The sequence below is a fragment of the Micrasema longulum genome, unplaced genomic scaffold, assembly GCF_059751315.1.
Source record: "Micrasema longulum isolate JH-2025_06_02 unplaced genomic scaffold, ASM5975131v1 h1tg001612l, whole genome shotgun sequence".
Lineage (NCBI taxonomy): Eukaryota > Metazoa > Arthropoda > Insecta > Trichoptera > Brachycentridae > Micrasema > Micrasema longulum.
In genome coordinates, this window is record NW_028278793.1 from 194,381 (window position 1) to 210,896 (window position 16,516).

A 16,516-nucleotide genomic window follows, 5' to 3' on the forward strand; every position below is an offset into this window, starting at 1 on the left:
TTTTATACAATAGTGGTATTTTAGGTTAATCAATTGATAGTTATGCGGTATAACAGTATCACCGACGATTTGATATTCGTATTTTAAACGACTTAATTTATCTGAATTGAGTCGCTTGGGTATTATTTATAATACTTTCGTTATTATTTATGTGCAAAATGGAGGATCGGATTTTATGAATCACTCACGTCGCCTTTTTTTTCTTTAAATTTATTGTTTATGACTGGTGACTTTCTTTTTTTGTGGTTTGTCAAACCCATAGATACAGGATATGTGTCAACCTGGGGGAAACGTCAATTGTCAAAAATACACTCAAATAGTAGTACGAAAATATTAACATGCAAAACTTATTTTCATAGAAATACCAGAAAATTCATTTTCGTGTTGGTTTCGTTACCGTGTTTACCTTGCTTTCAATTTGTAAATATAATATTTGTTTACTCGGCCATGCCAATAAATGCAATATCAAATAAAAACACCTAAAACAAATCCAAAATGATTGAAACTTGTCCTAAGAAATGCATGATAATCGGCATTTTATTTTTAGTGCTGTAAGTTTATAATCATGATAATCGCTGTCAGTTGATATGTTTGTTGATTGCCGTTTTATATTATAAAAGAAAGTGGTGATCTCAATTATATTAAGTTAATATTTTTCGTAATAATTCCAGATTGACAATTGTGGTTCTTATACTAGAATCGCATTTTGCATCGGAGAGTGTGTCCCGCTCCAACCTAACGCAAGAAAATAAAAACTTTCCAACAGAAAATAACTCTACATGTTGGATTCACCAAGAATATACCACTGTCAAAGAATGTCATCCATGTACAGGTAACAAGGCTTTATTCTACACCTTTCCTTGTTTTCCTCTTTCTTACACATAGTTAGCCATATTATGGCACTGCAAAGACTTATTGAATTGCAACAATTATCTTGATTATTAGTTACCGCAAGTGAAATATTATTTTAATCTTTACTCTTCTGGTCATTTTAAACCTTAAACAATATTTGAATGTAGTTATACAGAAAGCAGCCAGCCATAAAAAAGTGAAACTGAGATAATAGCACATTTGTAAAAATAGTGAATAATCAAATCTACACAACAGTTAGAATGTTTTTGACTTTGACAAATGATAAACAATGAATACACTAGTTTTTTAAAAATATTGTAAACAAGAATCTAACTATGTATTTACCAGTTCTAATAACTTTTAATGTACCGTAAGGTTTTTCTAGTGCTGTAGGTGTTTTTTTGCAAATTGAGAAATGCCGTTTTTGTGATCAGCACTACTTTCTAAGAGTAATTATTACAGTTTTTTTGTACAAAAGCGGCCTGGCTGTTTTTAGCAGCACTTAGAATTGACTTTGCTGCACCTGTTAACACCAATATATCATTTTTTCAAAATTGTGGGCTGGCTGCTTCCTGCATAACTACGTTCATTTTGAGTATGGCGGATATCTCACACACAAGTTCTGGTTTAAACACACAAGCGATTGTTACCAAAAGATTTATTGTCTCAACAAAAGTAAGTGTTAAAAAAAACATATTATTGTTTTAATATTACAGAAGATGGTTTCTACTTAGTTTTATTCAATTTGTACTATATAATTACAACAATGTGTGAGTATGTCCGAATGCTTGCAGACTGGCTGGATTTCCTCCCTAGGGAGTCATTCATATTTTAATTTGTCAGGTCAGGTCATAAGCCCTGTAAATGCCTAGACGTCCATATTCCCTTCTCAATAATGTTTTCCTTCTCTGTTGAAATAAATTAAAACTATGTAATTACTATCGGATTATTACTACCAATTATGTAAAATATTTGTAATTCTTATTTACGTTCCTCAAATGTTATTGCCGTGAAATAATCATATTACTCATCATAAACATAAAATTTTATTCAGAATACAGGCGCCATGGCCCAGTTGATTAGATTGCTAGCTGTGAAACTGGCATCGTGGGTCCGATTCCCGCCAGTTTCAAGGAAAAAATCCAAAAAGATTTTTCCTTATTGGTCAGAGGGTGTTGTGGTGTATTTTTCGCTTGCTTTCATATCCTCTCTTTCGCACCTGCTGACAAGTCTCTAAACCAGGGGCTTAGCAGATCGAAAAGATTTATGAGAACACAATATGACTTTAATTTTATAATAACGATTATGAACAAATTCTGCCTAAAAATATTTTTTTTTTTTATAGAATTTGAAATAAAAAGCAAAAGCATCGGAGTGTGTATTCACACACATTACAAGGAGCTTCTAAAATGCAAAAATGGTGAAATTGTAACTCGAAGGTAAATAATAATTTATTACACTTTTGTTAGTGATACATGTTTTTAATACAAACTCACAATTGGTTTTAAGAAAATCTATCTGTACATTTTAAAAATTCACTACATATTTAATAATCAAAATTCGGACGTTTTTAGACCAAGTATTGGTATATTTAAAAAATATTTTTTATATGTATATGCATATTTAAATACAAGTCTTTTCTAAAGACACTAGACAGTGTTAAGTTTGTTACGGAAATGATGTATTTTAAGTATTTAAAATTGCTCTCAGATGGGTTATACACACGGTTTTTCAGGGTCAGACCGCGTAACGTCAGAGGAACTCATGGTAAGCTTTAAAAAAAATCCTTATAAAATTTATCCAAAAAGTAATTTTTATTTTTTAGATCTCAAAATGGGGTAAACTTTTAATTTCTAGGACTAGCATCCCTTCCGCAAAAAAGCGATAAAAACGTATTTGACCAATGAAGCGACACGCACCAGACGCGGACAAGGGAAGCGGCTGGGTAGGAGAGGAGTAGTGGTTTGTGGAGGGACTGCTTGTTCGAGAAATAAAAGAATTTATTACATTTTGAGATCATATATATTTTTTTTTAAATTGACTTTCTGGAAAAAAATTACAAGGATTTTATTTAAAGCTTACCATGAGGAATGCTCCTCTGAAGTTTCGCAGTCTAGACCTGAAAACCGTGTATTTACTTCAAACATACTGGTCTTGATAGCTCAAAAAAACAATTATTGTTCATTTTTGCATCATTGAGTAGCTCATTTAATATATTTGGATTATTTTGTTGTGTATTGTTTCTTCTCAACAACATTTTGTATTGTGCTGCAACATGCATTATTTGTTCGTGTTTGTGTTGCTGGTTTAGTTGAATGATTGAAAATTGCGTCATTCCAATACAGAAATAAAACAAGCACTCGCCTTGTATTGAGAGTCCTTCACTTAATTGCTCAAATCTCCGCAAGGGTCAGAATCGCCGGGAAGCTGTTTTGATCGAAGGGTTATTCTTGTTAATTGAACAGTCACGCGCAACAACATAGTTTCATCATCAGCATTACCTTTCCTCTCCTAATGGTGCATAGGGCACTGCATTGGTACTTTTATGTTACACGAAGGCAAGATGATCAGTCTTACGCTTCAGGTACTAGTCCAAGGACTATGAAATATTTCGGTGTGAATACACCCTTTTAAATTAATATTTCATATCAACCATGTCGAGAATCGAACCCGAGACCTCTTGCATGGCAGGCAAACGCGCTGACCATTACACCATGAGGCCGAGATAGTTTATGAATGTTATTTTAAGGTTTGATTTGTATACAATATTATTTAAATGTAAAGAGGGTCTTCCTTTTTTCTTTCCTCATCTGTATGAGAAACGGAAGAGATTTTCTTTACAGATTTGTCTTTTTATAAAAATTTCATATTTTTGTGTAATATTTTTATTCACAGTTGTGACAAAGTTGCATACTTGGAAGAAAGAGCCTTTTGGAAGTTTATGGGATGGACCTGTTTAGTTGGTGTAATATCGTGTATTACTGTGGTATTCAGACAAAGAACATTGAATAGAAAAGCAATGATAAGAGTCAGTAATCAACTTGCTAATGGACTTTCATAACTTGTGAGATCTTATAAGTTCATATTTATTATTATTCTTCGACGGGAGAGTTTTAGATTTTATTCTTTAAATACTTTATCAGCAATCTGACTAAAAATATTGAATCATGATCTAAATAATCACAAATTTTTCATTAAATTAAACTAAATTCTTATTTAACCGATTTATTATATTTTAAATGTTGGAAAACAATTGAAATAATATTGTTTGTCATCTTTAAGAATGCATTCACAATCTCATTTTTTAAAAATACATTTCTTATGACTAAAACGATGTGTATTTAAAATATATTTCAGTATATAAAAGTAAAATTTAATTTTAGCAACAACTGCTGTCTTTATTCTGAGTTATCTAAATTTAGTGAAAAGTAATTACATTTATTTTTGTAATTCCGTACCAGTTTTTTGCTTAATCATTTATAAACAATAAAATTTATACTTAACATTATAAATTATAAGTTGACCATTAAAAATTAAAAAACTAGAATCATGATTTTTGTTCCTCTTTATCCAAAAAATAATAATTGTAGTTTAATAATAATAATTATTATTTTTTTGTTTAAATATAATATATTATGAATAAAAAATATTTTTCATAACAATCTGTTTTTATTTGTGGGTGTTAAAAAATATTTTGCCTGCATTTTTTCATACGAAATGGTGTAAAATGTATTTATTTATTTCTTTAACAAATTAATTATGTACAGTTAACCCATTGCAACACAAAGCCGGCAAATCGCCGGCCAAAGTCAATTTGTCACTGACACACAAAGCCGGCGATTCGCCGGTTTGTCATTGAAGTGTTTTTTTTTTTATATTAAAACAGAATGACAATAACTTTATTCATAAAAATGACATAAATAAGTATATTTCGGTTACTGATTTCATAATGAAATGTAATAATCAAAATTTATTACAAAATATTAATTTAGTCTCAATGTTATTGTAATAAAAAAATGTGTCTAAATCAAATAGTGTGTTGTATGAACAAATTATGTCATCTTTATTAGTGGTGCAATGGGTTAATAATCAATCAAGTATTTTATCAACTCACTGACAACTTTAACATTAATACTATTTCCTAGTAATCTATATCGTTGTTTTTTACTAACGTCTTCTGGAAAATCAAAAGAACGAGGAAATGCCATCAACCGAGATACTTCATTGGGACAAAAAAATCTAAGATTTAATTTTTGCAAGATGTCATTGTATTCTTGGGATTCATTGCAAAGATTACTGCAGACTTCAAATGATGCTTTGACTTCTCCAGGTGTGGATTTTGTGAAAACTGACCCTGTTCCCTCCAGGAAATGGGTGTAAGCTTTCGTAAAACAACAAGATCTTTTTGAATCGGGATAACATATGTCCAAGACCATGGCTCGCTTCAGAAATTTCACTGGCAGATTGTATGAATCATCTAATGTTTCATCAATTATTGTTTCAATAGTGTACGCTTCTTCAACTTTTTTGCTTGGGAAATCACACATCTGCAAAGTAAAAGTCACTTTCAAAATGCTCATTTTCTCCTGCAAAAGAGATGAATTGTACACAATGTATTTATATGAATTAATGTAAAAATATTGTTACAAAGATTTTAATTGTAATAAAAAAGATGAATTTACAATAAAATATTTTAATAGGGTGAATCAAATATAAAGTGGAATTATTTTTTAATGGTTTATTTAAAATAGATAGAAATTTAAACACTGAACATTATTTTTCTAAATAATTTCCTGATTTTAAAACGCATTTTTTCCAACGGATCGGCAATTCCTTTATCCCGTTATCGTAAAAGCGCACGAAAGCTTCTACTACGTCATTGGTGTCAAAACGTTGCCAACGTTGAGGGTATTCCAGTGTAGCCCAGGACAACTCTTCAAGTTTTTGCCGAGTAAGGGCAGCTTATGTCATGGAGCAGGATAACGTTTCTTATCGAAAAGCCCCGCGTTTTCTGACAATATACCTGTTTTGTCTCGTAAGGCAGTGGCCTTATTCTGTAACTAATTTGTTTCATATATTCATTTGTATTGTATGAGAGGGAACAAGAGTGAAATATAATTTTGAATGCGTTAGTGAGATAGATATATGAAGAACTTACGAAAGAAAATTGTGACAGAGGAAGCCTGCAGTTATAGCTGTAGTACTCAGCATTTACAGTTTTACGTTCCAAAAATTATCGATGTACACTTGTGTCTTTTTAAGGGTCTTGTCCCCGAACTGTGCCTCGAGTCCCCTTGAAATTTCGGATGGTTTCACATTCATGTGTTGCGTAACGGACGAAGGTACTGCCGTCTCAGGCATCACCATAGCTACTGGAGCCGGTGGTACAATGCTGCGCTCTAACGAAATGAAAATTGAACTAGACACTCACACAATCTCCCACCAGGAGCGGCGCCTATCTTCGTTAACTTCACTGCCAGTTAGAAAAAAATCCAGTTTATATTTTGATTCACCCTCACATCTTGTATTGTATAAGGAGCTGGCTATCAAAATGGTATAATTTAAATTTTGAATTCCCAATATTTTTCATTATTTTTAACAAAAAGTTTTGATACATGACTAGACTTTAAAATTTCCGTTTTTTGGCCATCCTATAAAGTTGATTTAGGCCAAAAATTATCCTGTTTTGGCCACCAGTTCCTCGTGTGTCTTAACCTGGTCATCTTTCATTTACTTGTTACTAGATTGGGTGGAAGATATTGCTCCGTTGCAATAAACCTGCCAAATGTAACAAAAAAAAATCGACTTCGGAAAATATACAACCGGTAGATTTCATTTCCATTTAACCTATTGAAGCATATTATGAACTATTCTATTTAATTTAACTTTTATGCTTGTGCCTATTTTCAAGTAAATTGACTATCGGCCCGGATATTAAAAAAAATCCAAGTTTGTTTTTTCTTTCATATTTGTCAGCAATAATGTCAAATCTGGTGATAAATCTAACGTAACTAACTATAGACCCATTTCAATGATATCTCCTGTACCTAAACTATTCGAATCAATTATTACAAAAAAAATAACACCTATATTTAAAAATGTGCTGATTGAGGAGCAGCATGGATTTAGGACAGCCAAATCAACGACGACCAATTTGCTTTCTTTTACTGATACTATTTTTACAGCGTTCGAGAATAATCTTCAAGCTGATGTACTGTATACAGACTTCTCCAAGGCCTTTGACAAAGTTGATCACAACATTTTATGTGCTAAACTTCGTGCTGTAGGCATTAGAGATCCCTTTTTATCGTTTTTAAAATCCTACCTCTCACATAGAAAACAAAGTGTAAAAATCAATAACTTCATATCAAATAGCTTCCTAGTAACTTCTGGTGTACCACAGGGTGCCCACTTGGCCCCTCTTCTATTTAATCTGTTTGTTAATGATGCTGCTAATGTTTTTTCTTTTACAAAATTCTGGCTTTTTGCTGACGATAACAAGATACTTAAGCTAATTAAAAATATTGATGACTGTGTCAGACTCCAAGAAGACATAAATGCATTTCATACTTGGTGCAAAACTAATAACATGGAACTTAACATCGATAAATGCAAAATTATTTCATACCATAAATGTAAACATCCTTTTATTTTTGATTATAAACTTAATGGCCAAGTTCTTTCGATTGTCACCTCTATAAGAGATCTTGGAGTGATCCTAGATAATAAACTAACTTTTCTGGAACACTTTGATAATATAGTAAACAGATCCTTAAAAATTTTAGGCTTTATTAATAGAACTACGTCTGATTTCCAAAGTATGCTTACACTTAAAACACTTTATTGCTCTTTAGTTCGCCCTATTCTTGAATATGCATCTGTAATCTGGTCCCCTCATTATGCTGTTCATATCAAGCGCCTTGAATCAGTTCAACATCGTTTTATAAGAAAAATTGCATGGAAGATGGGATTGGAAAGAGGAGACTATTCATATTCTGATATGGAGAGGTTTTTAAGCATATCAAGTCTTGAAAAACGCAGATGCATTGCAGATATAATCTGCATGTATAAAATTATGAACTGCCTCATTGATGCCCCTGAAATTTTGCAAAAGATTCTTTTTAACGTTCCCACCCGTAGACTAAGAAATAATGAAATGCTTTTCCTCGGTCACTACAGGACCAATTATGGTGCACAGTCGCCTTTGCCCAGAATGATCAGGCGGGTGAACGATCATCAAGATCTTGATTATTATGGTGTAAGGATGTCTTTCTTTACAAATCAGCTAAAGAATCTGTATAGTTAGCCTATGCTTTTTACTTAATCTAAAAAATCTATCATCTGTCTTTGCTGCTTATTTCTGTTCCTTATATTTTTTTATTCCTTTGTAAAAATTTCTTTTAATTGTAATGTTTATAATGGACTTTGTCCGTAAATAAATAAATAATAATAATAATAATAATAATAATAATATTTTGAGTTTATCTAAATGTTTCAATTTATTGTTTTTGATATATTTTTTTATTGTAACAGGTGCACAGAAAACTATCTGTTAAGATATATGTCAATTTTAGTGTTTAATATTGTGTTAAAAAAAAAAATATTATAGTACATATTGCATCTATAGTTGTTATTTTTATCTAAATGGGGATATGTAATAAAAGACCGATGGCATTTTTCTCACTTATACTCACTATAATACTTTCTTCAGAATCAATAATGAAGGGTTTCCTTCTAGCCAAACAATAATATCTCAATCGAGAATTGGGTATCCCGATCTGCTGTGGTGTTAATAGAAATTCCTGGTAATGAAATCCGCATGACTTCAATGCTTTTATAAGCGCTTCTCTTGAATTGGATGTTTCAAAACCTTTTACATTTTCAACCAAAATATAATTCAGTGTTGATAAATCCTGTAAAATAGACAGTAAATGTGCGAAGGAAAACGCTCTAGTGTCTTGGGAATCCTTTTGAGCGCCATTCCTTGTATAAGGCTGACAAGGGGGGGACATTAAAAGAACATCTGGATTCAATGAATTGATAAAACTCGCATCCAATGATTGAATATTTCTATTCATGATATTTATATTCTTAAAATTGTGTGAGTAAACATAGTTTGCAACCGTGTTTATGTCCACGGCAGCAATTACTTCACCTTTCATACCGGATTCTAAAAAAAAATATAGTTTATTATGGATGGTTAAAATAACAACATTCCATTACGGATGCCCATTGGTATATTTTAATACCTTTCCATGCATAATGCATGCCTCCGATACCACTGAATAATTCTAATATTTTATGAGAATACATTATTTTCACATTTGTTTTTTTGTTTAATTTGACACAAATCAAAGTCAAGTTACAAACGTCAATGACACATGGCCCACAGATTATATAGTAACCACAGACTACAATAGTAACTTTCAGTATTATATCTTTAGTCTGTGATAGTAACTATAATAGTAACCACAGACTATGGATAGTATTTGTTTTTTTTCCTTGGGGCCTTCTACCTAAACATGATAATATCAGGCTAAAACAAGTTACATTAATGGATAGTAACCTGGCTAAGCTTCATGTCGGAGATTATACACATGCGTAGATCGGAAAGTTAAATATAAATTTACCAGCGCTGCTATTCTGAACGCTCTCGCGGCTGACGAAAACACTTTTATAGCGCGTATTTACTAGGGGAGACCAGCGCTGCTATTCATTCCTGGGCTGGTATAACAAACGCTCTCGCAGCCGTAGATAAACCATTTACCTCGTGTGTTTACATAAAAAAATACACGAGATAAAGTGTTTTCTACGGCCACGAGAGCGGTTCAGAATAGCACCGCAGGGTGCAATTATGAATCTTCTCTATCCCTAGAGTGATTAATTTGGGGATTTTTTTCCATGCGACTAATTTTTGCTTCATATATGGTCACACTAATGATTAAAGGTCAAAAAATATAAACACGTGAAATCAAACAAGATGAATTTCATTTAGAACATTATTGTGACCTCCAAAATTACCAAAAACATTTAATTAGGTTGAATTGACCAAACTTCATTAGTTTTTTTTCCGTTTTTTTAGCAGTTTTATTCACTATTTGACGTTTTATCATCAGTGTGGCCATTGTGTGAAGCAAAGTTTCGTCGCATTAAAAAAATAAAAATCTTCAAATTAATCACTCTCTGGGGTAGAGAAGATTCAGAATATCACCATAAGGATGAAAGTAACAAATTGTGTTTACATCTTTCGTTTGCTTTCAGTTATGACAGTCATTGTTTTTTCAACATAAACACATATTTCTTAGTTCTTCCGCCTTATGTATGATTTTTAAAAACTTAACGGTTTTTGAAAAAATCTAATGACGGCATTCATTACAACCACCCCGAACCCTAGAAATGGTTGTAACAAGGAGTTGGAACAAGACAATATTGTAATATCTATTTTATTGTCTACATGCATGTAAACAATACTTTTAATGCGGCTCCACACGCTTGCCAAGTGTCGACAAGCATTTGAGTTTGACTTGCCTTGCGGACACTTGCCGCAGTTTGGGACGGTATTGGTATTTTATGGACAGATCAAAGGAAGACAATAATTTAATATGTGACCTGTAGACTTGAACCAATTTGCGCCCAGGATTAGCTGCCGCATTCGCAAGCGTGTGGGTGCTGTCGTTTGGCTTGCATACGCTTTTACCAAGCTTTTCGCCAAGGAGATTGTTGGCAAGCGTGTGGACTTACCATACAATAACTGGCACAGGCTCGTCAGTCTTGCCCTTGTTTCGAGAATCTAAGTATGCCACATGTCAGTTCTAAAAAATGGTTTAAAAATAATTATGTTCTTTTTTTAAATTGAGTGTCCGTTTTTCTATTTTTTATTGTCTGCTGAAACATTATTATGGTAGGTCCACACACTTGCCACAAGCCGCTCGGTGAAAAGCTTGGAAAGCGTACGCAAGGCAAACGTCTATATAATATAGCGCTCATTGATTCAAGCCTACATCACATATGTGTATTGTATTCAATTTATTATGGCTTTTTTTTGATCTGTGCGTAAAATACCGACACCACACCATTCCAAAACCACGGCAAACGCTCGTAAGCATCTGCAAAGCAATCCAAACGCCCGTTCACATGCTTGCGTTTGTCGACGCGTGACACCTTAAACCCTTTTTTTTTTATTTGCTTGTACATTATAATACATTCATAGTGTACTTTTTTATTTTTCATAAACAGTTGGAAACGGCCGTCAAACGAAAATATTAAATTTCCCAGGTTTTCTGTTTTTTTTCCCCGCAATGAATTACAGCATAAATACTTGTGTTGAAAAAATCATATTTACATATTGTATTGTTATTCTAGTATAAATCGTTTATTGTTATGTATGGCGTCGACATAGTAAAGTTTAATTGTTTTTAAGGTAGGTACTACATACATTTATGTTATTCAATTGTTACTTGCATTTCAGTAAATATTATAATGTTGTGGTAAAAGCCCCAATAAAGAAAAACAATATTACAAGGAATACTTAGGGAAAACTAAAATCTAAAATTAATCGAGCCGTTCGTTAAACGCGCACAGAAAAGAACGCTGCTCGTCCGCGTCCGCCATGTTTGTATTTGTGCCTTGCCAGTTGCCAGATATCGAGCAAGAGGAAATTTGACGTACCCAAACATCAACCTACATTTTGTCGTGTTTTGTCTTGTCGTGTCGTGTCGCATTGCATCGCATCTCAATATAAACCTACCTTTACAATTTTTCGTCATTTTGAATTTGCGGATGACAGATGATAACGCTGATTTAATACAGCGAGTAAAAATATAAAGAAACAAGAAATACGAATTTGCAATCATAAAATCGCCTGACAAGATCGTAAGTGTTATAATTTGTTTTTGATTAAATACTTTTAAAAAAATTGTTTTAAGTACCTACCAAAAGCTATTTTATTTTTATTTAGTATTTTTACTGATCCAACTGATTTTATTTTATGTTGCAGTGCCTGGTCGAAAATGTCTACTCGAGATGTTGATGAATGCAAAAATTTTATAAAAGAAGTCAGACTTAGACCTGCTTTGTGGGATAAAAATGATCCAGATTATGGTCATCGAGAAACATGCGAAACTCATTGGGATCACCTTGGTGAAAAATTTGGCGCTAGCAGTGAGTACCCTAAAAAATTAACTCCAGTTTCATAATTTAAAATGAATACAATTTTTACCATTTTTATTTTCAGCGGATCAAATCAAAATTAAATGGAGAAATCTTCGCGATTCATTTAGGAGAAATTTTCGAAGGGAAATAATGTTTCGCAAAACTCACCCCACTAAAAAGTTTGTCCATCGTTGGAAATATTTCGTACCTTTATTATTCTTAAAGGCTCACTTGGGACCTGGCAAAAAGAAAGAACCGTTCAGTTTATCTTTTATAAAGCCCAAAGTTGAAGAAAATAGCGATCATTCTGAAAATGAGCTAATGAATGAGTTAAGTACATTAGAAACTGCGTATGACGAAGAACAGGAAAATTGTAATATCCCTACTGATGAAAACGATATTGACAAAAACACCATCTTCAAAGATCCACAGAAGAGTTTCCAGATTTCTCAAGAACCGTTTTCCATGGATAATATTAAACCGAGTACAGTTCTGTCGGACCTGTTGAAAAGTTTCCAAAAAGACATCATAGAATTGGAAAAAGAAAAAGCCAACAGTCTGAATTTAGACGCTACTGATGATGATGTCTTATTTCTTCATAGCCTGTTGCCCTATTTCAGGTCGTTGGATATGAAAAAAAAATTACTTTTAAGAACTCAAATTCAACAACTCGTATGTGCTAATTTAACGGACGAAGATAATATTCCATTGAATAAGTTTTGTTCTTAATTATGATAGTGATTGATGTCACTAGTCGATAAACGCTATCGCTTTTGTTTTCTAAGAATAACAACAAACTATTATTCTTAAGGCACTCTATATTTTAATAGCGTCATTTTTTTTATAAATTATTGTGCAGAATGAATTCTATCCGCAAGAATCTGTACTATTTATTTGGAGAGACATGCTACAAATTAGAGTGAAAATGATGAAAAAAATCTGCCAAGTCAGAATAATTTCATTGCATGGAAGAGGTATTAAAAACATGTATTTGTCTATTTCTATTTGTAAATACAGGATTATTGATTTACTCGGTGCGGTTTCATTTAACCAGACAACTATAATAGTCTATTAATTTTTTAGACAAATATTTTTCATAAGGAATATAGGGATTTGTTAATGTTAGCATCCTAGAAACATTATGTGGATATTCATGACTTTATATTTAGGTATATTTATTATTGAGGACATTTATTAAGTTGGATTTATCGAAAAATCCTTTTGTTAATATGTCTCGGTATTCTGTATGGCATTCAATTTTGTTGTGGATGTATAGAAAAAATGTGTTTGAAGGAGAGTTTTTTTTCTCAAATTTCCACATTGAAAAAAATGTTAATTAAAAAATAATCAAACCAAAGGGACAAGGTTCGATTATTTTTATTTAAATTTATTGCAACAGAGAGGGAAAACATAGAGAAAAGAATATGGAAGTCTAGGCATTTACAGTGCTTATGACCTGTCATTAGCTGGTTAAGTGGCCACTTGACATACTGTGTAACATTCACCAGACAAGATTTTAGGTAATGTTTGTATTTTTTTGAAATATGAAGTGATTTATCTATTTATTGTCACAACCAAACCAGCTTCTATTATAAAAAAAAACTATGTTTACATTAAAACAAACATTTATATTGTTTTTTTTTGTGATTTTTTACCCAAATATTTCACTTTTGGGGTCATTTTCAAATAGCTGTAAATACAGTGCCAGAAAATTAAGCTATGCTTAAGCGCGGATTGAACCTCGAGCCTCTGATCTGGAGTCACACTTTGCAAAATTTCCTATTATAATAATATTTAATTCATCTGTTTTTTTTTTAAAACCTTCAATATTGTTAAGAGAACATGCTTTGGGTATTGATCATAATATTACTTTATTAGCCCGAATATAACGCAGCCTCGAATATAACACGATCTTTATATTTGGAGCAGAAGTGAATGGAAAAATTCACTAATCTTTAATACCGAAACGGTTTTTTTTTAGAAAAATATTTTGAGCAAAAAATATTATGTTATATCCGGACTAAAGATATTTATTTCTAGAATAACTTTTCATTTAAAAATTAATTTACTGGTCTTATTTTTCAAATCAATGATTAGTAATTCAATATTTTTTTAATTATTACTTATGTGATGTACTTGATGTTCTTAATGTAATTAAATACAAAATTTAAACATGTGTTTTTTTTTAATTTCTTACTTGTTGCATTTATATATTTTCTAGAGATCAATAATGTTTGAATTAGGTACATTAAATGTGTATACAAATTTTTCATATTATATGATAAGATTTTTTAGTACAAGGATTGAAAATGAAATTAAACAGCGTTCAACTTGAAGCTCATTTAGCGTACTTGTAAAAATAGTTTTAAATGAAAGTTTCTTAGCAAAATTATATTTACATACTTAGAAAATGACAGCTGACTTAACATTACAAGTGAATGTCATTCTAAAATATTTCAGTTTTATTTTTGTACATTTAAAATCCATCATTTCATAGTAAAATTAATAAAATTGTGAACACCAAAGCAGTAACTATGGCTAAATAATTAACCGCAATTTTTTTTGTATAAAATGCTGAATCTAGTCACAATATAGTTCCACTTTGTGGCATAGTGGTTAATAAAGCGCCAACACACATGAGATCTTTAGTTAAATTTCTGACACCATGAAATATTTATTTTAAGTTATTTACTGTAATTTTTCACATGTCATAGGATCTTCGTAAAATAATCACAATACCCTGAAATTAATGTATTATTAAGTGCATACCCTATGCATCTTTAATCCTTAGGTGCAGATAAATAAAAAAAGTAGGTTGTGTCTGGTTAGAGCAGTCTTCAGTAACATAACCTTAATAAAATAATTTAAGACTTGTAATTTTCAAATCTTTGGTATTGTAAATAATACATACAGTGAAATATAATTATAATCATAATAATATAATGTTTTCAATAATAAAACTATGGCATTCTCCTAGAACAAAATACATATTATATTATTACAAATTATCATTTCAGTCTGCTTTATTTTTTTATAAAGCAGAAATAATTTTGTGATTTCAAGATTAAAATCACAAATTCAAGAACATATTCATATTTTAAAATATATACATTATATTACCAAGTTTGGCAAAAATTATCAATTTCCTGTGTTGGTTTCTACGTTTTGCTTTATGTACTTTAAAAAATAAACATTTTAATTAAATGAAGTAAGTCCTATACATAATATTCTATCTAATCACAAAGAAATATTTTAACTGACTGGATTATTGTACACAATGAATTATATTTTTGTACACAGTGAATTGTACATAACTTGTTTCATATTTGAAGAGCAAATGTAAGATTACATTTTAGATGTCAGTTTATTTAAAATTGAACACACTTTTAATATAAACAGGAATTTAAAACTTGTTGAAAAAAACATTATGATAGTGAAGAAAAGCAGAAAAAAATGTATTTTGGGACTAGAGCACCCAAAAAAAAACATTATCCTTGAGTTCTAGTGTAGTTGCATAATAAATGAATAAATACTAGGTATATTTCACTAATTATTGATAAAAAGGGCGGATTCCTAGTGTTTAATTCAAAACTAACGTGAGTAATGAATTATCTTTTTTTATGGATGTTAAATGCTGTTTTTAGGATTAATTTTAAATATGTTCCTGTTTATTTACTAAATCAAATCAGTTTGAATCAACACAACAAAACACAAGGTACAATAATTGAGATAACAACAGCCACTAACAAAAAAAAACTTATAAATGAAAAATAAAAAAAATTAAAGAGTAATTTCCTTTAGTATTGCGGGGATTTTTATATCTATGTTCATGGTTTGGTCTGATTGTATAAAACATGTAACCTATCAAGATACTGTATAAATCTTATTATTTTAAGTTGAAAAATATTTATCCAATGTGTTTTTTTAATAGTATCAAATAATAAATCAAAAATCTTAAAATTATATTAAAAAATCAAACACTTCTTAGCATTAAACCTAAAAATGCCAAAAAAGTAAGTCTTTAAAAAAAAAACATTTAATTATAATCTTCATAAGAAAATAGCTAAATAGCTCATTTTTGACAAACATCATTTATTGTCTTTAGTCCATAGAAATAAAAAAGACAAATGCTTTGTGTTTTAGGACATCAACAATGGTATAAAATTGCTAATTTATAATAAGAGCAAGTGAATTAATTAATTAAAATTATTTATAGAATTAGAAAAAAGATGCACAAATTTGTGTAAATATTTGCCATTAAAAAAATAATCTGAATCTATTCAGAAACAAATATAAAATAAATACACATTCTTCAATAATTCAATAAAATTTCTGCAACCCCACAAATTGATAACAAATAATGTACTAGATATGTTGAATTATCAAATGAAATAAAAGTTAAATTAGGAAAAAATATTCTACACACTAAACCTAAAATACTCGAAACCTTTTATCACAATAAAAGAATACATTCATAAATAATCTAAGGTGGTTTTTGTTAAGAGGGGACAAT

The 16,516-nt window shown here is 30.9% G+C and overlaps 3 protein-coding genes across 3 annotated transcripts; 2 read left to right on the forward strand and 1 right to left on the reverse strand.

Annotated features, from left to right (window-relative positions):
• Nucleotides 1-256: 256 nt before the first annotated feature.
• JTBR (jumping translocation breakpoint protein JTBR) lies at nt 257-4,514 on the forward strand. The gene is made up of 4 exons (XM_088236838.1): nt 257-551; nt 672-832; nt 2,198-2,291; nt 3,748-4,514. Exons 1-4 carry the CDS (start codon nt 496-498, stop codon nt 3,911-3,913), a joined length of 477 nt encoding a protein of 158 aa, XP_088092964.1. The 5' UTR covers nt 257-495; the 3' UTR covers nt 3,914-4,514.
• On the reverse strand, nt 4,502-9,280 carry Mt2 (tRNA (cytosine(38)-C(5))-methyltransferase). The gene is made up of 3 exons (XM_088236836.1): nt 9,102-9,280; nt 8,547-9,022; nt 4,502-5,399 (listed from the first exon to the last, which is right to left on the reverse strand). The coding sequence occupies exons 1-3, from the start codon at nt 9,163-9,165 to the stop codon at nt 4,935-4,937; spliced, it is 1,005 nt and encodes a 334-aa protein (XP_088092962.1). The 5' UTR covers nt 9,166-9,280; the 3' UTR covers nt 4,502-4,934.
• Nucleotides 9,281-11,318: 2,038 nt separating this feature from the next.
• Nucleotides 11,319-13,033, forward strand: LOC148274648 (uncharacterized). Its single transcript, XM_088236844.1, has 3 exons — nt 11,319-11,724; nt 11,849-12,012; nt 12,086-13,033. The coding sequence occupies exons 2-3, from the start codon at nt 11,862-11,864 to the stop codon at nt 12,730-12,732; spliced, it is 798 nt and encodes a 265-aa protein (XP_088092970.1). The 5' UTR covers nt 11,319-11,724; nt 11,849-11,861; the 3' UTR covers nt 12,733-13,033.
• The last annotated feature ends 3,483 nt before the right edge of the window (nt 13,034-16,516 follow it).